At 32.5% G+C, this 19,024-nt stretch overlaps 1 protein-coding gene and 1 long non-coding RNA gene across 5 annotated transcripts in view; one reads left to right on the plus strand and one right to left on the minus strand.

The window, feature by feature from the left end:
- The window catches only part of thw (thawb), a 35,660-nt gene extending 23,273 nt beyond the window's left edge, over positions 1 to 12,387 (plus strand). Inside the window, exons 4-7 of one of the 2 annotated variants that reach the window (XM_070653674.1) lie at positions 1,168 to 1,208; positions 6,427 to 6,708; positions 6,796 to 6,873; positions 7,029 to 12,386. In XM_070653674.1, coding sequence (XP_070509775.1) covers positions 1,168 to 1,208; positions 6,427 to 6,708; positions 6,796 to 6,873; positions 7,029 to 10,769 — 4,142 coding nt within the window. In that variant the 3' untranslated portion in view covers positions 10,770 to 12,386. Of the gene's footprint in view, positions 1 to 991; positions 1,209 to 6,426; positions 6,709 to 6,795; positions 6,874 to 7,028 lie in introns of those variants that run through there. The other variant, XM_070653673.1, reaches the window with a different exon arrangement.
- On the minus strand, positions 1,376 to 11,042 carry LOC139100902 (uncharacterized). Of its 3 annotated transcripts, XR_011545484.1 has the most exons (5): positions 10,901 to 11,042; positions 6,063 to 6,237; positions 5,476 to 5,825; positions 2,880 to 5,403; positions 1,376 to 2,746 (listed from the first exon to the last, which is right to left on the minus strand). It is a non-coding gene; the product is annotated as an uncharacterized lncRNA (long non-coding RNA). The 3 variants fall into 3 exon arrangements; XR_011545482.1 differs by having other exon boundaries at positions 1,376 to 5,403; XR_011545483.1 differs by lacking the exon at positions 6,063 to 6,237 and having other exon boundaries at positions 1,376 to 5,403.
- Positions 12,388 to 19,024: the final 6,637 nt, after the last annotated feature.

Raw genomic sequence — 19,024 nt, forward strand, 5'->3', positions numbered from 1 at the left:
TACATACTTTTTACTACTTCTCTATGATCATCATGATCATCATTACACAATGGTCGAAAGATGTGAAACAATTCATCTATTTTCGCTGTGAGAAATCAAGAAGTTTGTTATATAACTTCTTTTTTCTGCTGTTACTGTATCGTTATAACTTATAACTTTGCGTTAACAATGTAACACCATAAATAGATGACTACATTTTTACTGCCAAAACTCATAAAAGGCTCAAGACACAAAGCAAAAAAAAATATACAATGTGTCTATCCATTCTTCATGAAAATGACCAAAAAATATAATTGATGACATCATAAAGATTGAAATTTACAACATGAGTTAATCTTTTTTACATTTATTTTCTAATATTTCATATTGAAACTTATGGAGTTGAGGAGGAAAATGAGTAAAAAATGTAAAGTTATCAAAAAAGGCTTTTGGAGGTGATTTTTTTTGGTGTGAATTTTGGACAATTGTGTAGAGTTGAGTGACAAGCTGTGAATATTCTTCAAATGGAAGTTAAGTTGAGATTTGAAATTATGATTTTAAGTTAAACTCAAATTTAGGTTGAATTTTAAAACACTTGTGGCAATAAACTAACCTAAAAATCCCCAGAATCTCTTCAGACATTGAATTGTTCCGGATTCTTTCATGTGTGAATACCTTAAGGCAAATTAAAGAATCCTATCTCAGAAAATGTTCAACAAATTGGAGAATATCAATCAAAATAAGCAATTTTAAAATAGTTTAATTAAAACATTCAAATATGTCCTCACAACCAGATCACAACAAACAGCAGCAAACAGCAGCCTCGCGTTCCATCTAGAACACATCAAACAAACAATTTCTAAAAATCAACTCATAAAGTACATTAAAAAAATGATTTTTTTTTGTAAACTTTCTATTCCTTAATTGAAACATAAACTTTTATACATATTTTTATGAATCTATCCATCCTAACCTCTTATTCTATCCGACCTTTTGTTTTAAATCACACGACATTGTTTAAAAATTATTAAAATTTTAAAAAACGCTCCAGTTTCTCTCGCCTACAAGCTTTCCTCTCTTCTCTCAATGTTTTTATAGACATGCGGCACACAATATTATATTATTTTTTTTATGATTTATTCATCATCAACGTTTTTACTTTCTTCCGTCTTTTTATTTACTTTACAGGTATCATATTGTTCAGCATTCTGCATTGTAGCAGTGCAAAGGTGAGCTATGAAGTTTTTGTTTATATTCATTCAATTTAGTTTTATTTCCTAACAAACCCATCACCTTTTGTAGTTTTTTGTCTGATTTTGTTGATTGGTGATCAAATAAGCAGAAATATTGTTAAAAATCAAATTAGGATGAATAATGATCGGTGATCGTTGAAATTCAATACAAATCTAATGGTATCATCAATTTTAAAGAGAGAAATTGATGAATTGGATTTTTAAATGGATTGAAAAATGTTAAAAATTTGAGTTTTAAATCGAGTTTAATAAGGCTATTCAACTTGTTTAATGAATTGAATAGATAACTATAGTAAGATGAGTATTTGAGGGCAAACTTTTAACCCACAATTTTTGAAAGATGGGAACTTTATAAGAGTGAATTTGATCAACTCGAAACTGAGAGTTTATATAGTCCGAGTGGATAAATTGTTTGTTTTTTTTTAGGGACAACAGGAGTCTTTTTCTAGAGCTCGAAATCGACTCCAGTTTTATATGGAACTTTTCCGAACAAAAACCGAGTCGACTACGAGCTCTGACAATTACTACATGTTTACTTAACTTGCTATTCACGGATTCCTACAAATTTTGTCGTCTAAAACTAGCTCTATCACTGGGTACCGCTGGCCAATCCTCGTATCCAAGTTAGATAATATCTCGTCCCTTAGTTTCATTCGATGAGTTCTTTGATTTAGATGATAGATTAGTCAGATAAAAACCTGTTAACTCCAAGATTATTTGAAGAATCAGTTTAGAGAATTCCCCTATAAAATAATCAGCCACCAAAGGACTATACTACTAAGCCTATAAGTTACCCAACTCCATTATTCCATTATCCATTAAATTTAGATTTTCAATTGTAAAAAAGCAAGACTAAGTATTGCCAACATTACAATGATATATTTTTGCATAATAGTTTATAACACTTCTATAATTCCTTCCACTAATCTCAAACCTCCTAAAAATTAATCCCCTTTTCTTACATAACCAACTTGATTCACAAAAAAGCCCACAAATCAAGCAATTCAAAGCAACAAGATTTGATAAAAACAAAAAATTTATAATATCCATAAAAAAAATATTCCATTATATTATGGGAAGTAAATTATGCATTTAAAAGAAAGCACAATAATTTCATTAAATCATTATTTTGATAAAGGGCCGACTACAAATGAATGTTTATTCAATTTCTAATTTTATTTCAATCCATTTTCGGATCCTCCTCTAAAAATCCAATTGATTAATACGTCTTGATATTTAATTTATGTCTGTTTGTATATTTTCCTTCATTTCAAATGATTTATAATTGAAAAGGCTTTAATACTTTTTACTTGCAAAGCCATTAAGGATGCCATTAAAATGATGATATGGTGCGATATGTGATGTAAAGATTACATATCCCATCCATATAAGTACATAAAAGTGAATGCTCATCGCAAATGTCATATGTCATCCGGATATATGCATAATAATATGAAGAAGGGATTGCCATCATCATAAATTAATGCTACATTATGCATGCTTGTCAAAGAATACTATAGAAGATATGAATGAATGAAAGTTTTTCTTTTAGCATCATTTTATGCACATTTCATTTTCAATTCAATTTGAATCGTTTTATGAATATTCAATTATTATTACTTACTGACTTGGTCTTACTGTACTTACTATCTTAATATGAGTTATTAACCTTTTTTGTAAGTCATTTGAGTTTGGGGTAATTCGTCTATGAGGTTTGTTAGGAGGCATTCTGGATGCAATTTGGGTACGAATTGTTTATTTTGGATGACTACAGATTAGGGTTCGATATTTGCATGCAAGTATGCGCATACTTTTTGCGAGGATTGAATGTAGTTGTCCAACTCTACTTTAGATCTGTTACATGCAACTGTTGAACCCTACTCCAGATCAATTGCATGCAATTGTCAAACCTTACTACAGATCTGTGTTCTCCTTTTGGAATCTACAAGTAAACTAGAAAGCATAAGGAGACCATAGAAATGATCGAAATATCAAACTCAGGCAAGTGTGACTCTGTTTCTAGTCCAAATTTGATGAAATTTGACCTCAGATCAATGTCAAGTCAATCTGAGGACAAATATTCCGGTATTGTAACGTCGTATTCTTTCTGAGTAAGCAGTCAGAATTAAGGATCTTCTCCAATTTAGATTGACCTTTTGGATAGACACTGTCATGTCAACACAGGGTCAGCTCCACGTCAAATCCGAATAAAGGATATCATTATTGCTAGACTGTCCATATTTTGCCACACATTTAGTCAAAAACATCCAATGTTATCCTACCGTGATTCCTAGACATACCCTAAATATAACTACATAATACTCTTAAAAGCTACCTACCAAATCGCAGTGCAATTACATCATATTAATACTAGACATAATTAGCATAAGTATGATCTTCATAAATGCAATCGACGTAGATACTTAGATACCCACATGGAGAGAGAGAGAAATGAAATAAATTTGAATACAATGCGTTGTTTTTCTTTAAAAAATATGAAAATAATAAAAAAAGAAGGTTGAAAAATATTCTCTAAGTACATATTACTTCTCTAACAACAAAAAAGCATTATTATTATGATGTCGATGATGATTTTTATCTCTTATGATGTGCACATACAAGGTACTTATAGGTTCATAGCATGCTAAATATTTCAATTGTTGAAATTTCAATTTTGATTAATTAACTTCGAGAGGTAATTTTAACTGATTTGGTATTATCTACTCGTAATAGTCAATGCATTTTCTTTTGTTTTGACTTGATTTGCGTGCTACCATGTGGATATAATTGATATTGAGTATGTTCGGTATCTTTATTTTTGATCTCGTAGGGCGCTGGGATATGAAATGTAAAGCTTAATGCCGTAATATGCAGATTATGTAGATTAATTGTTTTCTTTGGCTGAAGGAAATCTATTTTAATGGAAATTTGAGGTAATTCAGTTACAGCTCAAAGTCTAATCGGATTTTATAAGGAAAAGTATACTCGGTTCCATTTGAAATTGCACTCTGATTGAACTTACTTACTTACTTTCCTGGCTGTAGATATCAAATGTGATCCATGGCCTCCCTCAGAATGTGCCTAAAGTTGGCTCTATCGCTGACATCCGTCTGAAAATTACCAATACCAAATGCTCTGATTGCAAGTCTCTTTGAATACTAGAATCTCGGAATGCACACGGCGTATGCCCGTATGCCCAGCTCAATGTCGACTTGACTCCATGTCTGATGCCGGATATCATCTAATCTGCCATCAAGCCATAGTCAAGATATTCTGAGTTTGGATTTTTGATCAATTCTTCGCAGTGAGCCTTTCATGAATACCAATGCAAACTCCTTATTAAAGCCACTACAATATCCTATTGCAGTTCTATTCCTGGCACAACTAAGCTAGTTCTACGTCACATTACTGCACCGCAGCATATAGTTTGCACAAAACTGTCCTATTCCTTCCCAAAAACGTCAATACTTACATTGTATTATCCATACCAACTTTCATTGATCAATTGCATGTCTCATATTGCATTCAAGCCGACCACTACAAAATGCTGAAGCTAATTGCCATCATGCACGATATGTGCGGGTGTGTGAAATCATATTTAAATTTATTATACTCAAAATAGAATGCGAATGAAGAAAAAAAACATCAGTAGCAATGTCGGCGGAAAAGAGAAGCTTAAAAGTCTCGACAAAAGAAGAAATGAAAAAAAAAAGATTATGAAGTGAAAAAAATGTGCGGAACATGCATAATGCCATTAAAGAAATGAGAAGTTGAATACTTTTTCATCACGAATGTAATCATAACTTCTTTCTCTCACATTTTGATGATTTTGAATGAAATGTAAAGTAATGAAAATTGAAATGAAGAGATCATCGTGCTAAAAGGTAAACTGTATGTGTGCATTTGATACATATATGCTTGGTATGCAGGCAAATATGAAGTAATGGGAGAAGAAGAAAATTTCTCTATTGTTTTAAAAGTGTTTTTCCACCGACTTCTTCTTAGGTAAACAGAAGAGAATGCTGATGATTAATTCATTCGATTACTCAGCAACTCCATTGTGCACCTCTTTCTCTTCTGTGCCTGTCTACTGCTATTACTCTTCATATTGTTGTAATTTTCATCTCAAATCTCTTGCGATGGACAAATGGCAATTTAGCAGTGACGCTAGCTATGGCATATTATAACAAATTAACTCCAAAAATGGTATAAAATTGCTCTCAGACATCATCTGATTACTTACCGACATCCATCTATCCCGCCATTTAAATGTATAACAAACAATTGTATTTAATTGAGGAGTTGAATATTGCGAAATGATGGCACCACAAATTTATCCATAGACATTTAAGACTTCCATTTGTTATTGTTGATATTGTGAAAGAACATTTTGTGATGACTATCATGGCTGAATAACATAAAACGAGAATGGAATTAGAAAGAAGAAATAGTGAAGAATACAAATTATTTCCTTAATGGTTCAAGAGCAATTAATTCACTTCTGCTCGACTGCATAGATGCTATACATTGATGTGATTTGCCTCACGATGGGAGGCTCGCTTGTTCGATTTTGACAAGACAAAAAGACTCCTTCTACAGACAAAAAAAGAAGAGATGAGATGAGAAAAGAATTAATGTAGCAGAAAACGTTTGTAATTGTAATTAAATGAGACCAATTACACTACTTGTACATTCATATGCTCTACATTTTTTTCCATTCAAAAATCAGTTTTTATTACCCCATCGACCTCGAAGTGAGAGAAATAATACCTTCGATGAATGTGAGACTGCAATTGAACTTAATTTAAAATCAAATTGTGAAATAATTACTTGTTTTAATTGTAGTATTGCTTTCCTATATCCATTCTTTACATCATGACAATTCTATTTTGATATTTTTTTACACATTCACTTCTGCTGGATGAGTAATTGATGACATGTACACGTTTATGGTTCAATTACATAATGGATATTTGAAAAACTTATGAATTTGGACAGCAAATTCCTGCAAAAATGTTTAATTTGATTGTTTTGTTGACTTTTTATTCAATTTTAAAGCTTCATTGAATGTTTAGGTTAAAATTCAAATTTAAAATTGTCGTTAAATTAATATTCAAGGATTTCCATGAGTTTTTGTGAAAATTAAACAATTTAAAAGCACATTCTCACAAAAAACTAACTTTTATCATTTTAGAGATCAAAAACATCACCCAAAGTTGTCGCTCAGCGAACAGGAGCTGCAAGATTTGAGGAATATTTTGATGATGAGAATGCAAGTCATGAGACAAAGCTAAGGAAACGATTCACAAATGACCCAGACGTTCAACCATCGTACGGAAATGATCCGGAAATTTATCAAGGAGTTCTCGGTCGACCTGGCATCGACTTCCCCGTTATGCCATCAATTCCCAAGACGAATTTTGATTGCCGAAATTTTGGTAATGGATATTTTGCAGATTTAGATACATCGTGTCAGGTAATTTCGTATTATGTAATGGTCTGGGATTTATCTAATATATAAATTGCATGCAAATGTCTTTATGTACTGTCTCAAAAATAACAGGTTTTTCACATATGCGATGAAGGGCGTAAAATTTCATTTCTCTGTCCAAATGGCACAATTTTTAGACAAATTGATTTGGTGAGTATCGCATGATATGATGAGAAGAAGGCAAGAAAAACAACAACAACATGGATAATGATTTCAATAAAATTACCAATTTCATGCCATTTCCGATCGATGTATTACTTGCTAATGGATGTAAACACTCAATATCATTTTTTCTCTTCTTCTAGATATGTGATTGGTGGTTTAAAGTTGATTGTAATGCGGCACCGGATCATTATGCTGAGAGCTCAGAGCAACTACAACGTGCACAAAGATTACGTCAGCAATCACAAAAATTGCGTCATGTTGTGCAAAGCGATTTAGTAGGGTTCGGTACATCCGGCGAAGTTTTTTTCCGTAACGATGCTCGTGCTGCAGAATCTATTCAAAAGCCAACGGTACGTTTGCCACAAGGTCGTGCATTTCGAGCACCATCAAAGTTAAGCAAAAGAATGGATAATAATGATGGAACTGATGATGCAAATAAACAAAAAGATAATTTAGATGCATCTGAAATTTTATACAACCGAAGGAATAACAAGAATAAGGACAAGGAACCTAGAGAAATTCAGGAAACAGCAGAGACATCATCATTTGTTAACAATAAGAATAATATCGGTAATAATGATAAGAATGGAAATGGATATGCATATCCTGCACCTGAACAAAAAGGTTACGACTATCCACCACCTACTGGCTATTCCTACTTACCACCTCAACAAGGTTACAACTATCCAAAAGGTCAACAAAACGGAAGAGCAGAAAACATTAAGAAACCATTCCTCCAAGAACCACAACCATTCAGCATAAGAGTAGCTGAACCAGAAACAGAACTGCTTGCAACAACAATCGCATCATTCGAGACAACAACAACAAGAAAACCAGGAGTCGGCAAAAGTTTAGATCAAATTTTAACAACAACATCGACAACACAAAAACCACAACCAGCAAAGTCAACAGCATCTTCATCATCCACGACATCACGAAGAGGAAGTACAACGTATGCGTCAAGTATTAAGGCAGTCGCTGAAAAAACTGAATCCGTGAGAAGTAGAGTGCAAACAGTAGTAAATAACAATAATAATCTTAAATCAACAACCCCGGGTTATGATTCCCAGAAAATTAATACTTATACAACAGCACGCAAACCAAACAGTAAAACAAAAGAAACGCCATTTTACACGCCAACAATACCAAGTGTTCAAACTACAACAGCTAAAATTACAACTACTGAAAATCCACCAACGACAGTCACAACAATTGAGCCAGAAACTTCCACAAAACCAACAAATTCGGATATTGTTAAGCATGCACTTGAAATGATGGAATCATTAAAGGAATTGGATATGGAAGATGTTATACCGACAGAAGCTGAACGATATATGGGACAAAGATTAGGTTTTGAAGTTCCACCATCATCTGGACCAAATGCATTGCATTCACTTGCTTTATACTTTGCCAATACTGATGTTAATAACACAAAGAGAATGACAAAGGAACAAGCAGCACAACTTAATGGAATCAGCTCTATATTCCTGAGTAACAAGACGCAAACTAAGTATGAGTCACTGTTCCCAGATGAAAGATCAACAGAAGCACCAACAGCATTCCCATTCACAACATCCACAACCACAAAATACTCACAAGATGTCGATAATGATCTTGAAGGACAGCACTCAAAACATCCAATTTTATCAGCAGCTGGAACTCCACAACTTCGTGAAATTGCACAAGTCTTTACTCATGCATTGTCAGCATATCTTCAAGATCCAGAACAGTTTAGAAAGATTTTATCGGAAATTAGACCAACGGAACCACCAAATGTAGAATTCAACGAGATTCCAAGATTCCCAGGCGAGAAGGAATTCGTTAGACAAGAATCAGCTTACAATCATCCAAGACAAACAGCAACAACCGGAAAACCAGAAGATTTAGAAATTTTTGACTATTCAGACGTCACAGTACCGCCAAAATCACAAGAAGAAGAGACAACAACAGAAAATAATGAGATTCTTTTTAGCACTGATTCAAGCTCTATAACTACAACATCATATCCTGAGACACTTCCACCAGCATCATCAAACTTAGCTGATAAGACTCCAGCATCTAGACTAGTGACTGAAAATCTCGAGAAAAATGCCAACTCAAGAACAGCCAAGCAATTTGATGACATTTTAAGCCTTCCAGCTGGTGAAATCAACAGAAATCTTGATGGAAATGTGAAATATTCACTTGACGACAGCAAAGAAAACGACGATACAAGCTACTTCCCAGAAGATCGAGGAAATAAGAGCAAATTAGCGCCATATGGATTTGGAGTCAAGCCAGAAAACAGCACACCAATTAATGATCCATTCCCAACATCACTAGCTGATACACAAGCAGTTCCACTAAGATGGGGCGATGAAATCACAACCACGATCGATCCAAGAGTCGAATTAAATGAATATCCAACAATTTATCCAGAATTATTACCGCCATATGACATAAATGGAACAGAAATAATCTTAAATACACCAAGCAACGGTCTACAATTGCCAAATGAGGAAACTGATGAGCACTTGCAACATGCACAGAGTCAGTCATTCGTGTCGAGTAGAAACAATATTTATTCTGATGAAAAGAAAAAATCGAAGACATACAACGATTATTTGAGTTACAATGAAGAATTCCTACTTGGAACTACAAATTATGGTGAAAAAATCGATACTACAACGGAAATTCCACAAACGACATCAATTCGTGGACACTTTGTTACCAAGAATGTGCCAAAAACAACAACAGAAGTTCCTGATACTACCACGACTGACTATCCAACCACAACAACTTCATATGCTGAAACATTAAAGACAACATTACCGGATAATGGAATCATTAATACCGACTCAAAAACAACAGTATCCTACTCTGTATTTTTAGATCCATTAACAATTAATGACGGTCTGATGGAATCTGATGAAGACTTAATAACACCATCACCAAATACTTACCTTCCCAGAAATGAATTACTCACAAGTACAGAGGAAATAGATCAAACATCATTTGCAGTCACGGCATCATCGACATCAACCACACTTAATCAACGACGCGGAAAATCTTCAATTGAAACAACGCCACTTAATATACGTTTCAATGATGATGAGACGACCATAATTGAGCCAATGCAGAAGAGGGCAAACGAGATGTTTGGTAATTTAAATGAGACACAAGTAAGTCACTTGATGAATGTTATGAAGAAAGCTGATGAAAATAGGACGGTTAGACGATTGATTTTGTTATTGATACAAACTTGCGATGGCGATGATCACAATAAGACACTTGAAGCATCAAGAACTGCTTTGTTGAATGCACTCATTGGAATGGACAATGAACAAGATAGAAGTGAAATTAGAATAATTAATACAAGACGAGAAAAGAGCTTAAGAACGACAACACTTGCACCAATTCCAATCACAACATACAGAAGTCCAAATCATGAGAAATACACAAGTTCCGAAAGTGTTAGTAAAGAATATGAAGAATTAGAAGCTACATCGTTGCCATTAGAACAAACAACTTATTTCATACCCCAATCAAGTGTCAATGAATATACAACAATAGATTATCAATCACCAACAACGGAACAAGAGATTCCAACAACTACAGAATTGCCAACAACAACAACATCAATAGTAACAACATTACCAACAACAAAGCTACCAACACTTGACAGTAATAACAGATTAACAGACTCAAGTCCTAGATTTAGGCCAAAAGCATCAAATACTAGAGGAAATACAGAAAAAGTTAGATATCAAAAGAGTTTAGGATCAAATAGTGAATATCAAAGTGAGCCATCAAATGAACTTGAGAACAAGAAAGCTGATGCGCGTGCTTTAGAGCTACTTAGGTCACTTTATTCTCTCGCATCACGTTGGGGTAGAAAGTAAATAAATAATGGATGACGAATGATGATTAAAATGATTAAGCAAGAGCCATATGCATCACAATTTTAATTTTTGTTATGTGATTATTGAGAATTTATGCTGATGAAACTGTATTATCAAGATATTATACTTACCTTTTATTAGTTCTATCCTTTTAGATTGATTGTTGCTTTTATGTGTGTTGATTGGATGTTAATCTGTTGATTTTTGATGATTTAACACTTTAAATGAAGTGAAATTGGAGATTTTTGAAGAATTTTTAAGAATTTCACTGATTGTTTTGATTGAAAAAATTAAATTGATCAAAATTTGAATTTTTCAAAACCGTTAGGGTAAAAAATATAATTTCTTGCGTTATATAATTTCTTGCGCGAACAAATTCACCAAAAAAAAATTTTTTTTCTGACATGAAATTTTTAAATGCTTATGCCTTCTTAACGATAAACTCTGCTGACACCAAAATCGGTTAAAAAAATACGAATTTCGTGAATTTTCAGATTCCGTGAGAAAAATATTTTTAGGATGCTCCATTGCTTCAAAAAACGATCATTTATACTGAATATAATTTCTTGCGCAAAAAAATATAATTTCTTGCGCAATTTTGGACAAGTAGGCGATTCAATTTGACGGCACAAAACATCAATTTTCTGATGATTTACCCTCTTTTACGACGCTGTCTTCCTTCCAAAAAGTTTTAGGATGCTTCTTGATCATTTTAAAATATTTCTGAGGCTGAAATTGCGAAAAAATTATCACAACAAAATTTTTTTGTGCTAGCCTACTTGTCCGAAATTGCACATGTAAATTTGAAAATTTTGTTTTGGTAATTTTTCGCCTTTTCAACCTCTGAATTATTTTTAAAATAATCCAGAACCATCCTCAAACCATTTGGAAGCAAAACAACGTAAGAAAGGAGGGTAAATCGTCCGAAAATTGAAGTTTTGTGTGGTCAAAATCAATCGCCTACTTGTCCAAAATTGCGCAAGAAATTATATATTTTTGCGCAAGAAATTATATTTTTTGCGCAAGAAATTATATTCAGTATAAATGATCGATTTTTGAAGCAATGGAGCGTCCAAAAAATATTTTTCTTACGGAATCTGAAAATTCACTGAATTCGTATTTTTTTAAACATTGTTTGGTAAAATTCATGCTTCCGTTCAAAAGTTATGAGCATTTAAAAATTTCAACTGCATTTTGCGCAAGAAATTATATTTTTTACCCTAAATTTAAATTTCTTAAATCCGTTAAATTTTCAAATTCCAAAAACCAACAAATTAATATTGCAAAATAGTTCACACACGTGACATAATTAATTATTTCATTATCTTTATTATGTAAATAGGATTATCCATTCATTATCCCCATTACTAATTTTTAGCAGAACAATCCTCTTGATTCATGCCAGAACTTTTTTATAACATATTTTATTTCTTAGTTTATAAATGTTGCTTCTTTTTTTGAGATTTTAAACTTTTTCATTATTATTGCTTTATTTTAGTCATTTCATTGATATTTGAAATTCACATTCATTTATTTTCTATCCAACATTTTCATTAATTAACCTTTATCCAATTTCAAGAAAAATCATGAGAAAAAAAAATCATTATAGCAGCTAAGAATTTACATTTAATTTTCATTAAATAAGTCTGACATTTTTTTTCTACTTACATTATTACTACATATTATGATAGTTATTTAATGCTGATGACATAAAATATCATATTCTTGTGTATAAAGCTTCCAACTATATTTTGTTTTATGAAAATTTTTATTGAAATGCTCAAGAATAAAATTAAAAATTAATAAAAATTGTAAAAAAAAAATAAATTTTTTTTAAATTCTTTAGGATTGATTAATCCTCTGCATCATTAATGTCAATGTCACTATCTGAATAGCACAAGTCGGTTAATCGATTCAAATCCAACACCAGAAGGGGTTAATTCCGGCATGGTACCCGATTCAAACCTATTCTTGCAACAAGTCATAACCATGTCGGCCTGGGGATCGATTAATTGACTTGTTCTATTATGCAAGCTATGTCTAATTCTAGGAACAATTTGGTAAGCATATTTTTTTTTCATAGGGTTCGCCAAAATTAGATGCAGATAGATGCAGAGATGCAGAAAACTGCAGGCCTGCAGCAGGCCTGCGCATCTGGATGCGCATCCAAGTGCATCTGAAAATTTAACCAAATACTTTAAAAACTCTGAAAATGACAATTTTTCACATGAAGTCACATATTATAATAATGAATAATCTTGGAAAATGCTAGTTTTCCCTTAATTTTCATATATAATGATGAAAAACACTAGAAAATTACATTTTTTTAATTTTTTAAAAATAAAGTTAGAATATCGTAGAAAATGTTATTTTTGATTTAGTTTCTCAATTAAGACGGTGAAATACTCTCAAAAATGCAATTTTTCATCATTTTTTAAGAAAAAAATTTCCATACAAAAAGTTCAGATGGATGCAGTTGGATGCAATTGGATGCGCATCTGGATGCGCATCTAGAACAATAGAAACTGCAGGCCTGCGCATCTGGGCGAACCCTATTTTTTCAGATAGTGTGCAGAGTGGAATCTGGGATATCATACAATATATTAGCGTTTCCGCGATACAAGAGTAATGCCTTTCTGGTCGAGTGGTAAAGCAACATACCGGATATCCTTTTCATTCATTTATAGATACGTGGGTTCGATTCCCACCAAAAACCAATCTTCCAATCATAATATACTGTGGTTGATATGACAAGGATCAACATAAAACTGAAGACAATACCTTTTAAACTCCAGCTGCACTAATTCTTCTCCGCTTTGGAGCAACCTTATTTACTCTCCTCCATATTCTCTGCTTAATCTTCTTCGGCACCAAAAATCCACCTTTCAGCCTTCCTTCAGGGAATTTCAAACGTTTCATGATTTCCCGTTTAGTGTTCATGATGACATCAGATACTTCTTCTTTTGCCCTTAATGTTGCTTCCATTTTAAGGGATCTTGATTTCTTGTATTTATTCACCCATTTATGCAGGTTTACAACCGTCCTGACATGATATATTTTTACTGGAGCAACTGATCTTGTTAATTTTACGAGCTTAAAATGATAATAAACCAGTTCAGCAATAAACTCCAACAGTGATAAAAGTGCGCCTACAAGTAGAATAATAATTGGAATTGCTAAATCCCTAAACTCAATAAATTGTCTTTCAGCATTTTCGTTATTTTTAATGGCATTACTAAAATTTCCAGATAGCCGATAAGTCTCCTTCGTCCAAAAGCTCCGTATTCCAGATTCTAGAGTGTATGTGATCAAGCTTGAAAATTCATCTAAATATGTGAATCCGTTCTGTATCGTATAATGCTGATAAGTTTGTGTCAATACTAAAATATCATACAGTCTTCGTCCATATCGATGATTTTGTGGTGATTTTACAAAATTTTCAGCAAACTTACACGTCACCATGTAGACCAAGTTCTCGTCGTAGTCATTTGGCATATTAATTAGAACTGTTGGATTATCCAGGTTTAATTCATTCATTATCAACTCCTTACGAACTCTCGGCAATTCTGTATGAAACAGACTTTCGTCGTTCAAATATAAATAAAACTTAGTTCCAGTCTTGTCTAGTTCCTCGACACTCCTTGCTGATCTAACTGTTGTGTCAGTCATCATAAGGGACAATATCGAACTTTCATATAAATTAGACATAATGAATGAAGCAAGCATGAATGAAAAAATGAGAAATTTCTCTTTTATGCTCATTTGATTCAAGTTATGGACACCATTAAAGAAGGCTAGTCTTATTACTGCCGAGAATATTTGCATCGTCGATACACTTTCTTCTGAGCATATGGATATAACCTTCCAACAAACAAATACCAAAAATGTTGATACAATTGCCAAAATAATTGTAGGTCGATCCATTCCCGATGAGAAGTTCTCATATGAACTGACATAAATATTCCGCGGTGCCAACAAACAAAAACCGTCCATTTCATAAAGCCATACAGTTTCCACATAAATGGTCTTAAAGTTATAATGTGGGCATAAGCAAATGTTGATCGACTTGAAAATGTAGGAAGTAATTTGAGAAGTGCTTGGATTCTTATCTCCAGTATGCACATTTATATAAGTTGTGTTAAGTCTCGTCACGAATTCATCAATAAGATAGCCATCAACTCCCAATACCTTATTATCTCTAATGAATGATGACGGAAATGAATCAAAAGCTAGAATGTATATCGGTAGTCTATTATCCTTAGCGATTACATCTTTAAAAGTCATGTATTTGTCATTATTTTCTATTCTGATAATAATTATGTCTCTTACATATCCAATTGCTGTATGATAAATATCAAATATGCCGATATCAAATTCAATTACAACATGAACATTGAAATATCGACCATTACTCAAACTTGACCATAATGACTGTGCAATTTCATTACTCTTATACCATTTTCTAATCATAATGATGAATTTTGTATGTCTATTGGCGAACATGGCATTGAATACAGTTTCCACTAGCTGTTTGTAGTTTAAAGGATTTGGAGTTGTTAAAATTATCGCAATGTCTCCCTTTACACCTGCTTTTAATCTGGTTGCTGCCATACTGGTAATCATAATCTTTGCATCTAAATATTTACTCAATGAATACTGAAATCCTTCATATTCCTGATTCCACTGTGGCTGATTAAGTAAGATGAATGTTAATTCCAGTTTGCCGTTATCTTGCATAGTTTGGCTATTGGTCATGATTTTTGCTAGAAATTCGGTTATCTTTGTCCATTCTAAATTGTAATATATAGGATTTATTTTTGCCAAGGAAATTGAAAAGCAAATGCAGCAAAGAACAAGTAATATTGGTGATATTCTCATTTTGTATTCTTTTTCAAATGAATTTCTGTCTTAAACTGACTTTTCAATAATTATAACGTATGTTTGTCCACTCGAGATTGAAGTTAGGAATATAGCAACTGTCGTTTATTATTAAAGTTGTCTGTTAAGCTTCATTACTTCTTTTTTTTTTTTTTTTTTTTTTTTTTTTTTTTTTTAAGATGATTGTTTTATTGTATTTAGTTAATAACTATATTATACAAAATGATTATTATTTTTAATATATTAAAGCTTATTACATATCACACCATAAAGTTTTTAAGTACAGATGCTCTCTTAAATGCGATTTGAAAATATTAATGCTAACAAATTTCTTGACGCTGATTGGAATGTCGTTGAAATCTGATAGAGCTCGAATAAAAAAATTATTTGCACCAAGTTGCGTGTTGGCCTTCCGCACTACTAGATTATTACTATTCCTCGTCGCATGTCTATGGATCTGGTTATTATGCACTAGTGGAATATTTAACTTTGCCGAGTTGTTAATGAATTTAAATGTTAAAATAGCTGAAGAAAACTGACACATTGCGGATACTGGTAATATCTTTTCTGAGTATAGTTCAAGCCTGCTACATAAATTGTCCTTACAAAGAACTATACGAAGGGCTTTTCTTTGTATAATTTCAATGGACTCCATAAGATATTTAGGCATTGCTGCCCAAATCACGTTCATGTAAGTTAGTCTAGATTGTATATACGCATAGTAGAGTGTGATTGCCGTGGTATCAGATATCAGTTTTCTTATTCTTTTGAGTGCAAAAATGAAAGATACTATTTTTTTCTGTAATAGATAAATATGAAATGAAAAAGATAGGGTTTCATCTATTTCTAGACCTAATAGTTTCGTATGTTCTACTCTTTCTATGGTTTTACCATTAAATTTTATATTTAAAGCAGTTTCATGAAAGTTTTCTTGTCGTCTCTTGTTGTGGAATAGAAGGTACTTCGATTTACTTTCATTTGCAAGAAGATAGTGAAACTTGAGCCAAACTGATATTTTCCGTAAGTCCTGTTCAATGTATTGTTTAAGTAAAGTAGGATTTGCTGCTGATGTAACTAGTGAAAAATCATCACAATATAAGAAAATTGATGAGTGGAGTTCTATAGTATTTACGCTATTTATATAGAAATTGAAGAGGAGTCCTGATAGTACGCCTCCTTGAGCTACACCAATTGTCAAATCTAGTAGCGTGCTCAAGGAGTTTCCGATTTTCACAGACTGCACACTTTTGAAACTTTAACGTGCTTTTTTGGTAACAGCTTGACGAACTTTGATTACATTATTCTTTTGTTTCCAGATGATCTGCTTTGAAATCATCCAAAACCCAGATTCAAACTTTACATCGTTCAAAACTTTAGCTTGCTTATTTGGTTTTCGTTCTGTTTTAGTCATGATTTGTTCAATTTCTTTCCTTGATGCGATTCCTTCCTTTACTGGGTCAAATTTTGATTTTCTTCTTAAAAATTTCAATTTCCACTTTATCAAGTTTAATTTCTTCTTTCTGTTTAGATCTTTTGTGTAACTATTCGATTGCAAGGTATTGAATTTATTGAATAGGAAACATTCATAGTAAAACCTTAAATTTTCCAAAATAAACACAGAAAATGCAAGCAAATTTCCAATAATGATCAAAATTATAGGAATTTTCATGTCTTGAAACTCTACGAACTGCTTTTGCTCATTGATTTGTGAATTGTCCGCATAGATTCTTTCTGATGAGTTGTAATAAACCATCTTTGCCCAGTAACTTCGTATTCCTGACTCTAATGATGCTGAGATGAAATATAGGAATTCATTAATGAATGGAAATCCATTCCTTAAAGTATAGTATTGATAATCTTGTCTCAGTAATCTCACATCAAACAGTCGATGATTATTGCGATAATTTCTTGAAGTCTTTTCAAAATATTCAGCATATTTACATGTCACTAAATACACCAAATTTTCATCAAAATTATCTGGGACATCCAGTGAATATGACAAACTGAAATTTATCTGATTCAATATCAAATCCCTACGTATAATCGGCATTTTAGAGAGCAAAGCTGTTTCATCATCATAAAACGAATAGAACTTAGTGCTGCTTTTGTTCAGTTCTTCTAAATTTCTTGCCGATCTAACTGTTGGCTCTGCCATCATAAATGATAATATTGAACTTTCGTATAGATTTGAGATAAAGAAAGACCCAAAAATATACGACAAAATCATCAACTTTTCCTTAAAATTCAATCGGTTCAAATCAGGTGCATCTGAATAGAACGATAGCAACAAAACTGTAAAGAACATTTCTGCTGTAGTCAATTGATCTTCTGAATGTCTGGAGATCAACTTCCAACACACAATGACTGATATTGCAGATACAATCGATAAAATCAATGTTGATTTGTCCATTACAAATGATAAATTTTCATAAGAACTGACGTAGATGTTTCTTGGTACAAGTAGGCAAATTCCATTGGTTTCATACAGCATAACTCCTTCAACTTCATTAGAAAATATTGAAAAATCAGCACATAAACAAATGTCGACTCCTGCTTGCATATATGAATATAGAAGATTTATGTTTGGCTTCGAATTCCATGCACGCGCAATAACAAAGGAAGTGTTAAGCCATTTTGAAAATTCATCAATAAAGTATCCATCTATGCCATAAACTTTGTTATCTTTAATATATGTTGTTGGATAAGAGTCGTAGGTTATGATCCGGAGGATTGGCTTATCGATGTAGATTTCAGAATCTTTTATTGCAGTTGCTGTGTCATTATTGATCTGTTGATTGATTTTACGACGAATTATAGATCTATTGTTCCTTATTTCTGTGCGATAAACATTGAATATTCCATTATTAATTTCAACCACAATATAAACGTTCAGGTATCCATGTATACTCATTTGTTTCCAAATATCATCAGCTATTTGATTACTTCCTAGCCATGATCTCACTATAATAATAATTCTAGTGCGCTTATTCATTGCCAAGACACGAAAAACATTTTTAACAAATATTGAGTAATTAATATGCTCAGAAGTCGTCAAGATTATGACAAAGTCAGCTGTTATTACATTCTTAAATTTCGGAAGTGAAATTAGAATTGTCAGTAAATTACCATTTGACTGTTCAGTTAGTGTTGTTTGGAATCCTTCATATTTACTGCTCCAATTAGGACGATTGAGCAAGAAAATCGTCAACTTCAATTTTCCATTGTCCAGCATAATCTGACTTCTAGTCATAATGTTTATCAACTATTCAGTTATACTCCCCCATTCACTTTTTCTGTCTATAACGGGAAACTTGGTGGATATTTCAGTATTAACATTTAAACTGATTGATACGAGAAAAAGAAAATAATTAATTATA

This window comes from Chironomus tepperi, unplaced genomic scaffold (assembly GCF_022539635.2).
Source record: "Chironomus tepperi strain 1889 unplaced genomic scaffold, CSIRO-AGI_Ctep_v1 contig_73, whole genome shotgun sequence".
Lineage (NCBI taxonomy): Eukaryota > Metazoa > Arthropoda > Insecta > Diptera > Chironomidae > Chironomus > Chironomus tepperi.